At 38.8% G+C, this 10,670-nt stretch overlaps 1 protein-coding gene across 1 annotated transcript in view; it reads right to left on the minus strand.

The window, feature by feature from the left end:
* Positions 1–2,899: 2,899 nt before the first annotated feature.
* LOC103513240 (vascular endothelial growth factor receptor 1) overlaps positions 2,900–10,670 on the minus strand; it is a 40,904-nt gene continuing 33,133 nt past the window's right edge. Inside the window, exons 13-21 of the mRNA XM_026826496.1 lie at positions 9,290–9,416; positions 8,518–8,788; positions 7,322–7,451; positions 6,670–6,705; positions 6,244–6,375; positions 5,970–5,983; positions 5,098–5,175; positions 4,189–4,450; positions 2,900–3,853 (exon numbers count right to left, since the gene is read on the minus strand). Coding sequence (XP_026682297.1) covers positions 3,843–3,853; positions 4,189–4,450; positions 5,098–5,175; positions 5,970–5,983; positions 6,244–6,375; positions 6,670–6,705; positions 7,322–7,451; positions 8,518–8,788; positions 9,290–9,416 — 1,061 coding nt within the window. The 3' untranslated portion in view covers positions 2,900–3,842. The remainder of the gene's footprint in view (positions 3,854–4,188; positions 4,451–5,097; positions 5,176–5,969; positions 5,984–6,243; positions 6,376–6,669; positions 6,706–7,321; positions 7,452–8,517; positions 8,789–9,289; positions 9,417–10,670) is intronic.

Genomic DNA, 10,670 nt, shown 5'->3' on the forward strand with positions numbered 1-10,670 from the left:
GCTCAAGTCAGTCTGTTAGACAGGAAAAATACCCGATTGAAGCAAATAGAAGTCCAACTTTTGAAGCTCAAAAATGTGATCTTTGTGTACCTAGATGTCTAAAAGGTGTAGAATTATTGTAGATAGGAGGTAGGTATTTTTTTTACAAATGAGTTTTAACAAAACGTATTTAGGCAGGGAACTTAGCTACGTTTAGGAATGCACAACAAACCTATTAATATTAAATTTTATAGCAAGTTAAAAACAAAAACAATAAAATTATTATTTATGTACAATTTAATGAAACTTGGGGTTTTAACTTCACCAAGATCAAAAACCAGGGGAAGGATTAATAAAATTATTATTTATGTACAATTTAATGAAACTTGGGGTTTTAACTTCACCAAGATCAAAAACCAGGGGAAGGATTAAAAAAAAAAATGTCTGTATACAAAACCACAACTAATTGCAAAACCTGTGCGAGGTATTACGTACGTTAAGAAGAAATTATTTCGCGTTTTAAAAACGCTGTTTCGACGTACTCAACGATTCACATCGAATGGAAACGTTTTACTGAACGGTTCGTTACGTTTCCCACTGTTTCCGCTATTTCGTAACTCTTCCATGATAACACGCTATCACTCATCATGTTTGGCTGAGTGTGTTTTCCTTCAAAAGTGAAAACGCTTGTGTACACTTCAATGGAGAAGGAAAAACCATCTGACCCTAAAATTGTTCATTCCAAATTATTTATGAATGAAGAGCTCAGTAAGTAGGTACCCCACCATAGTAAATTTGTAGGTACATAATATGTGCAGGTATGTATGAATATCTGCTACCTACACCTACACCTATGTATGTTCTTATTTTTGCCACATCTGAATAGAAATGGTTGGTAGGTATAGGTAGGTATGTCATCTAAATGAGATGAAAATACCTACCTCATGTTAGATGAAAATAATAAAATTAGGTACGCAATTTTGTGGGATAGTGTACAATCAAGGTTAGGGTACCTTCTATTCTGTCTACCTAACTACCAAACAACGAGGAAAATGGAAAAGACGGGATAGTGTACAATCAAGGTTAGGGTACCTTCTATTCTGTCTACCTAACTACCAAACAACGAGGAAAATGGAAAAGACTTTTTTTTTTCTAAATTGCCATCTCAACCCTTTTAATAATATCAGTAATCAGTAGGTATTCTCAGCATGACAGCCATCCACCTGTAGTTAGGTAAACATTACCGCCACCTGACCTAAAGATAAGCGACACGCACATTTATTGTCATTGAAATTTATCGATTGTACCAGTGACAAGTGACGAAGACTTTTATAGGAGGTTTTGATAGAGGGTACCTACCTACCTAATACCTACTGTATTATTATTACTATTATTATTTGAAGAGGTTTGATAGAGAGACTGTAACTGCTAAGGTCTTACCGTCCCGAAGTCGAAGAGAGAAGGAAGACAGGATAGGAGAAAGCCAGCCACTCCGAAAACGAACATTATCCGTCCAGGATAAAATCCGTCCCGGGTGGGAATCGAACCCACGGCCTAGCGCTTACAAGGCAGACGCGCTACCTTCCAAGATAACTAGACTGACATGTCGAAGACTAGTACAACAGATGAACAGATCTTAGGTGAATTTAATACAGTCAGCCAGTCATAGCGGCGTCAGAAGTTTTTTCGTCACATATCTAATCACGCGGGTTCGATTCCCGCCTGGGGCGGATTTTATTGTAGATAAGGTTCGTTCTCGGAACGGCTAGCTTTCTTCTATCCTGTCTTCCTTCTTTCTTCGCTTTCGGAACGAAAAGACCTCGGGAGTTAGCTATGAGATAAGACCTCAACAGTTCTATCAAGCCTCTTAGAAAAAAAGTAATCACTTCGTTACTTGTAATTATTTCCAGAGCATCTACGGTAATTTATTACAGACTTTTCCTTATGAAGTTTAAGGACAAGAGGTAGGTAAAGTCAACATTATTATCTATACGCACGTGGAAAAATCAACATCAAGTTTTACGGAAACTCCGCGGAATCTAGCAGAATATTTTCAGTTTCTATATCTACAAAGTGAGAATATTAATCCACCTGTCATTATTTCATTCTTAGTACAGCAAGATAAATACTAATGGCGGGGGGTGAGATTTTTAAAATGGGAAGCTATAAAACCCACAGTAATGCCGATCTGCTGGTAGGTGGTCTTAGAAAATAGTTTGAGGCTGGATAACCACTGTCATCATTTTCCGTGGTAAGTAGGAATTACGAAAAAAAAAGAATATTAATTTATACGAATAGGAGTAAAGAGCCTCTTTAACCAAACAGTAGGTTGATAAAATAATTCTGCTGGTAGGTGGTCTTAGAAAATAGTTTGAGGCTGGATAACCACTGTCATCATTTTCCGTGGTAAGTAGGAATTACGAAAAAAAAAAAGAATATTAATTTATACGAATAGGAGTAAAGAGCCTCTTTAACCAAACAGTAGGTTGATAAAATAAAAATGAGGTAGGTACATAGGTACTGATTTTCTCTAATCACTACGGGCTAAAAAATTCCCGGAGGGACGGACCCTGCTTGTTTTTTTTACTGTGTTTTACACTAATAAAATCTTGATACATAGGGTAAGTGTACCATTTATTCGCCCACTTAAAAAACGTACCATTTATTGGCCCACCTGCCAACATTTATTTGTTTCTAATTTTTGTTTTATGACTACAATTTTGAAAAGCACTGGTTCGCTAGCAGTTTTTAAGCCCTTTCTTTTGATGAAATTGGATCTTGAAAAAGTTCGTCCAGTTCAGACTCATGTGGCGTATGGTACAGGTGGGCTAATAAATGGTACGTTTTTTAAATGGGCGCATAAATGGTACACTTACCCTAATAGGTAACTTAATCTAGAATAAATTAATGGACAAGGGTCGGAGTTCAATTTGGTATCTACATAACCAAAATAATACCTATATCTGTATTTCTTTCCTCTATCATCCAGAAGAAAACTTCAGACATAAGTCATAAATGAAATAAATAATTTCCAACATATCTACTGGTTTGACCCAGAGCAGGTTTAGATACTAAACACTCCAAATATAGTAGGTAAAAGGTAAAAGAGATTAATAATAAAATTAAAAGGTAAAAGAGATTAATAATAAAATTTTATCAAAAATAAATAGAATCTAATAGTAAAATTAATAATAACAGGTATCATCTAATGTGCGAGAAGAAAGAATAAGAACACTGCCCGTTTAGTGACTGAATCTGGGAATCGAACACGGGACTTTCTGCATGGCAAGCAATCGCGTTACACCTGGGCCAACCAATTCTTTAATTTGAATTCGTACGAAAATAAAACGGCAATGAATATCATGCTACATGGACTTCAACTCCAGCTCTCGTAGAGTTTACATCTCTCTCGCGATTTTGGTCTGATATTCCCATTATAATGGGAATCTGAGTATTCTCGAAAGCTGACCAAACTTTCTTCGCTGAATGTCGAATGTCAAATACTTTTCCGGTGAAAACGCTCGGGCCTTGGTGTGATAATACGAAGGTGTTCATAAAAGATCTCGGGAAGCGGCAGGTGGAATCAACGGGAGACAAAAAGGCCGCTGCCTTCCTCACTCAAAGGATATCACTCACTATTCAGCGGGGGAACTCGGCAGCGGTCATGGGAACCCTACTTGGTTCTTCCAACTTAGAAGAAGTTTTTTAGGTAATTTACCTAGTTTTAATTTTAAATATATTCCTATAGGCAAATGTTTCCTTTTGATATCATACTATTGTAGTTTTCGATGAACACAGCCATTTGAGTTTCTTATCTCGATTCAATTCCCGTATGCTTCGTGGGGTGTCATAGTCTTCGTCACTCAAGTTGTTTCTGAAATACATAGATAAAGGACAACTTAGATATTATTTGTGGTTTAAATAACGTAAGTACGAAAAAAGGCACCTCCATGTAATCTTCAGACCCAACTCCGAAACAAAAACCATGCTCCTTGGACCAGTTTCAGCCGTATCTGTCAGGTCTACCTGGTAGTATATGTACTTATCAGGTATCAGGCGGACCTGATCAGGTGTGACTGTCAAGTCTACCAGATAGTGAGTGGCTGGCCTAAATTAATTTCAATCCTAAATTAATTTCAATCGAATGAAGCATTCTAATTAGTTCAATCTTCATCTCCAATCTAAAATCAAAAACCCTCATCCACTTACCAGGTAACCTGGGCTGCTCGTTGCCATTTTTCTCGGGCGTTGGGAGGCCATTTCCCGGCTGGGATATCATAGGGTGAAGTTCCATATCTTCTACGGAGATATCTTTGGGTTTTAGATAACCATCATCTCGTTCTTCACCACCAGTGGAGACGGCCATCATGTTCTGGATATCTGGAGAGCTTAGCATGGAGAGATAGTCATGGCCTTGTCGTAGTGCCTCGTCATTCAGCCGTTGATACACTTCGTTCAGATTGAGATAGTGCTAAAACAGATTCGTTCAGATTTTAGGGTCAAAAATTTGCACTCGTTTTTCAATTGAAAATATTTCAATGGATTACTTTCTGGTGTTCTCGTGTTGACCCAGCACCTAAGTGGGAAGTATTGTGTCTTTTATCGCCCATCTGATGAGGGATATACCTACTACGGGATGGGCATGCTACGACACAGACCACATGAGTCTAATGTAGCAGTTGTTTCATTGTTACAACATACAAACGGCGATGAAACACTTATCTTTTTAAAAAATTCAAATTCAATTCAAGTGGATCGGAAATCCGCCCGGGACAGGAATCGAACCCACAACCTAGCGCTTACAGGGCAGACGTGCTACCCTCCAAGCTAACTAGACTGGCTGATTGGGGCAAAACCAAATGTCAGTCCAAAACAATCACCCTATCTAGGGCTGATTGAGAGGCTGACGAAAAACGCCGACCCCGTCTGAACACGGTAAAACGCGGAGAAGAAGAAAAGAAGAAGAAGAAGAAGAAGAAGAAGAAGAAGAAGAAGAAGAAGAAGAAGAAGAAGAAGAGGGGAACAGGACAAATAAGGTATTTCCATATTGTTCTTACCAAACGTGAGCTTGTCCCAGGGAAATTCCCACCTCTTTTTGTCGTACGGTAAGAGATCTGCTTGTTCCGAAACTCCCATTTCCGGATTTAAATTTTCAACATTGCCTCGTTCAAAATCCGACTTGAGAGCTTTATATTTCTGAGAATAAACGAGAGAAAGGGAGGTAAGAATAGGTATTAATATTAATGGTGGATGTATTATTGCTAAGTTCAAGGTAACTGGGATTGGAAAAGCTCGGCACTGAAAACAAGACCGGATTAGACACAACACGGATAAACACAAGGCTCTATAATTAGCAGAGACAGGCAAAATATGGCACTTATTTCAGGGTAAAATAAGCCAAAATAAGCCTTTTAAGGACTTTTATAGCATTTTTCCAAATTTTGCTAAAAAAAAAAAAAAATTGAAATATTATGGCGCCATGGCATTTGCCTGTCTCTGATGATTAGTGACAAACAATACGCGTATTTCCTTTTAGGAAACGGAAACGATTTACAATCTTCAAGGGGGTAGATTTCCAATGGTTTACTATCACGCCAAAAGAGGGGGAAATCAGCTTTAGAAGAGGGGAAATCGTCTCGGGGTTTCCAAAGGAAAATATGCGCTATCTATTCAACACATGCCACTTGTAAAGGAACGTCAACACGATTAATACCTATGAAATACATAATTATCTACTACGAATAGAATTTTACATGATGCAATATTAAACCTACACGTACCTTTTTTTTCTGTCGGCACAATCAGGATGATAATGATGCAACAAAAAGCTTATCAACCTTAGGCCAGCCACTCACTATCAGGTAGAAATGATCAGGTATCAGGAAGACCTGACAGGCCTACCTGATAGTGATTGGCTGGTATCAACCTTAGGCCAGCCACTCACTATCAGGTAGAAATGATCAGGTATCAGGAAGACCTGACAGGCCTACCTGATAGTGATTGGCTGGGCTTGGATCAATCAATAACCGACATAAGCATAACGGACAATGAACTAAAGTTTTAGTAGATAGGGTTATAATCAAACTAACACACAAGATAGGTACAACTACAGCAAACTACACAGTAGAAGGGGACCCCACTTTCTCAACTAGTTCAGTAAAGCTAGGCCTCAGCAGGGGTTTCTCGTGCCAGCAGTCCAACATGATCAGATAGATAGAGTCCGCAGCATAGACTGGCTTCTCCATCCGATATCCGGACTCTAGCTTAGGGACCCCACTTTCTCAACTAGTTCAGTAAAGCTAGGCCTCAGCAGGGGTTTCTCGTGCCAGCAGTCCAACATGATCAGATAGATAGAGTTCGCAGCATAGACTGGCTTCTCCATCCGATATCCGGACTCTAGCTTAGATAAGGAAAGTAAAAATCAAGTTTCTTATAAGAATATCGTAACAAAATTAAAGTTCTATTTTAATATCCACCATAGTAGGAAGGTAGGTAGATAAAGTATACATACTTACATTAATTGACATTGTACATATTTAGTCCGTCCTTCCTTTATTATTACAACAGTAATGAAAAGGTATAAGGGACGGACTATTGTATTCGCTTCGGTGTCGTCTGTGTGTCTGTCTGTCAGTCAGTCTGTCTGTCTGTTCCCATAGAAGGACTTATCCAAACCTGGTCGACCTATACCTAGCTTAGACAGTAGTTCCACTATGTTTTCGATACCTGTATGGGGTCAGAATATTACAAATTGAATTAATAAAGAACTTAATCATTCTCATTCAAAATTACTGTGTGACCAAAGATAGCAGTTTCAATAGTTTCTACACGACCAAACAGTTTTACATAAATGAGTGCTGGAAAAGCTATAGAGGAGCTAAGAGAAACATTTTTTTTTTTTTTTAAATTGATGTTTGTACACCCAAAGAAGCTAAGTATTAGCACCTATACAATCTATACATAGCTAAAAGAGTTACGTCTCTATCTCTTTTCAAAATAGTTTTCACATATTAAGCGACCATTGGCGACATTACGAGTGTAAAAAGATTATTGAAATGTGGAAATTGATTGCAAAGGAGGCAATTAGTAATGTTGTGACATCCACAAAAGTTGTGAAAAAGCCCTGCTTTATCACAAAGAATTTAAGATTTGATTTTTTTTTTTAAATCTTAGGTTTACCCGCTCGTCGGGGAGGCAATTAGTAATGTTGTGACATCCACAAAAGTTGTGAAAAAGCCCTGCTTTATCACAAAGAATTTAAGATTTGATTTTTTTTTTTTTTTTAATCTTAGGTTTACCCGCTCGTCGGTGTTTTCCTCTAACAAATACACCCTGTATGTACCTGGATAGGGAGTTTTAGCCAGTGAGAACATCTCCCACAGGGTTACACCGTAGCTCCAAACATCAGACTGAGTGGAGAACACTCTATCCCTGATAGATTCAATGGCCATCCATTTCACCGGCAGACGTTCCTGAAAATAGAATAGAATATACCTTGTTTATACTGCCAGCATAGGACTGAAAAGTCCCTTAACTCTCGCGGTATAAACTCCTCCTCCTCTTCTTCTTCTTTTTTTTTCTGTGGTTTTTTTTTTTTTTTTTTTTTTTTTTTTTTTGTGGGTGTCCTGAGGTACCTATACCCTATACGTAAATACCTCAGGATAGCTTTAGTCATGGTAAAATGGTCGTGGAAATAAGGAATGGTGCGTATAAATTCAATCTAACATTTACCTACCTAATTATCACATCATTATTTCATGTAGATATAAGTAAGGTAGGTACTTAGTACGTACCTACCTACCATTGGTAATTTCGTACAGAGATAAGTAAGGTTCTACCTATAAATGTAGGTACATACCAACCTTATTTTGAATGAAATTGCGTCGCATAATAAATAACCCAGTACCTACCTATAAATACCAGACATGCGTATAAAAATTCTGGTACCTATAAAACATATCTGCACGCATAGTAATTATTTATAGATAGCGTTGCTTTTTGTTTTGCACTCAACCTTTGCTATTTCTTTAGCAAGGAAATTCAGGCTGATATACTCCCTGTTTAAAGTCCCCCGGCTAGACTTAAACAGGGAGTTAGTCAGGGAGTTGTTAAACAGGGAGTCTCCCTGTTTGTTAGTGGATTAAACACTAACATGAAGGTTATTTAAGTGGTTAACAAAAGACCAGAGGGACATGCAAAGAGAGGAAGACTTGGATAGGGAACCCACCTTGGCATCATGGGAGAGAGTTCGGTTGGGTGAGTATTATTGGTAAGTTCAAGGTAACTGGGATTGGAAAAGCTCGGCACTGAAAACAAGACCGGATTAGACACAACACGGATAAACACAAGGCTCTATAATTAGCAGAGACAGGCAAAATATGGCACTTATTTCAGGGTAAAATAAGCCAAAATAAGCCTTTTAAGGACTTTTATAAAAAAAAAAAAAAAAAAAAAAAAAAAACAAACAAACAAAAACAAAATCCACTGAAGTTGAGCAACATCGGGCGGAGAGAATAATAATATTTATTTTGTTCATAAAATGGGTGTTACCTTTCTCTGTGCCAAGTACTCCATGCCGCGTGCTACCTGGAAGGCCCAGTTAATGAGATCCTCGGTGCTGATGGAATCCAGCCCTGAGCTCTCCACAGGTAACAGATACCCGTCCGCTCCTAGACCGTTATCAGGGGTGGAATCGGACAGCGTAGTGACGGTGGTTCTGGTAGACATGAAGCTATTGAGGCCGGTACCGGTAGTATTGACAGGGGAGGAAATAGGATAGGGAGCACTCACGTTCACGTAACGAGGCTTGCTGGGGAATAGAATAGACATGTAAACAAGAAAAGATCAGTGGTTGGGTAGCGGCAAAATAAATCTCTTATTTCGCCAGCCTCTCAATCAGCCCTAACTGGGGTGATTGCTTTGGGCTGACATTTAATTTTGGCTACAAATTTTACGAGTGGATGCCCTTCGCACTCAACTTTTGCTATTTAGCAAGGGAAATTCAGTCTGGTATACTCAGCCAGACTAAACTGGTCTACTCCCTGTTTAATATCCCCCAGCCAGACAGCTTTACTTCACTGTTATAACCCCTTCTATTGAATAAATAAATGTCTTTAAAAATAAAAAGCAAAATCTTATTCCACCTTTTCAGTAAAATAAACTCTGTTCATTCTGTCAGAATCAGACTGGAAAGTTCTTTATTACTGCAATACAATGGTCTTCGAAGGACACATCTCGATAAATTTTACGACTCATCTTGGACTCGAACCACCAACCTCTAGATCTGAAGTCCAAGGACGGTGGGACTTACCATGTTTTGATGGTTGGATCCACATTTCCCAAGGCGTCTACCTGGTTGATAAACACGTCTCGATGTTTGAGAAGTAAGTTGTGAAGGTTTCCGTACTTACAATACTCGACAATAACGCACAATTCACCTGGAACACAACCACATTTTTTTTTTTTTTTAAGAGGTTTGATAGAGGCTAGACTTAAACAGGGAGTTAGTCAGGGAGTTGTTAAACAGGGAGTCTCCCTGTTTGTTAGTGGATTAAACACTAACATGAAGGTTATTTAAGTGGTTAACAAAAGACCAGAGGGACATGCAAAGAGAGGAAGACTTGGATAGGGAACCCACCTTGGCATCATGGGAGAGAGTTCGGTTGCTGAGTGTGTTTTCCTTCAAAAGTGAAAACGCTTGTGTACACTTCAATGGAGAAGGAAAAACCATCTGACCCTAAAACATGTATTTTTTTTTTTGTTTTATTTTATACCTAAGTAACCGTCACTCGCGGTCTGTCAGAGTCACGTAAACATTTAGATCTACAGTGTGCCGTTTTATTTTGTTGTTGTTGTAGCGGCTTCAGCTCTAGCCGAATGGACAAATTCAGTACGAGCCTATTAAACATGGCTAGAGACCATCAACCCGGTGTATTCCAGAAAAAAAAAGAGATAATACCTATCCTTTTTTTATTGTTTTATTTTAAGCCAGTGTTCTTAGCTTGGAGGGTATAGCGTATCTGCCCGGTGCCCGGTGCTAAGTGGGTTCGATTTCCGCCCGGGACGAACTTAAAACAGATAACGTTCGTTCTCGGAACGATCGACAGTATTGTCCTCTTCGATTTCGGGACCTCCGTTATTACAGTTCCTTAAACCAAACTCCTAAAAGTTCTCGGAACGATCGACAGTATTGTCCTCTTCGATTTCGGGACCTCCGTTATTACAGTTCCTTAAACCAAACTCCTAAAAAAAAATCTGGTGTGTACATCACACGACTTTCCTTATCCTATTGAATAATGCTTATTTGAGTGTTCTTTTACAATATCTCTAACCGTTATGTCGCTATAGCTGAAAACCGCCAAAAAACGGTCAAAATCTGTCCAAAAGCGGTCAAAATACCGCCAAGGGCAGCAACCATCTCAACCAAACGTTTTGTGTTGCATCTTTGTCACATTTGTGAACTACACACCAAATTTCAAGTCTCTAGCTTATACCGTTCCCGAGATATTGTTAAATTACACCGAAAACCGCCAAAAAGCGGTAAAATGCCGCCAAGCGTTACACCGGTCTTAACCAAAAGTTTCGTGTCGCATACTTGTCACATTTGACAGCTACATACCAAATTTCAAGTCTCTAGCTCTTACCGTTCTCGAGATATTTTGTTTACAGACAGACACACAGACACACACACG

Source organism: Diaphorina citri, unplaced genomic scaffold (assembly GCF_000475195.1).
Source record: "Diaphorina citri unplaced genomic scaffold, Diaci psyllid genome assembly version 1.1 scaffold944, whole genome shotgun sequence".
NCBI classification, from domain to species: Eukaryota; Metazoa; Arthropoda; class Insecta; order Hemiptera; family Psyllidae; genus Diaphorina; species Diaphorina citri.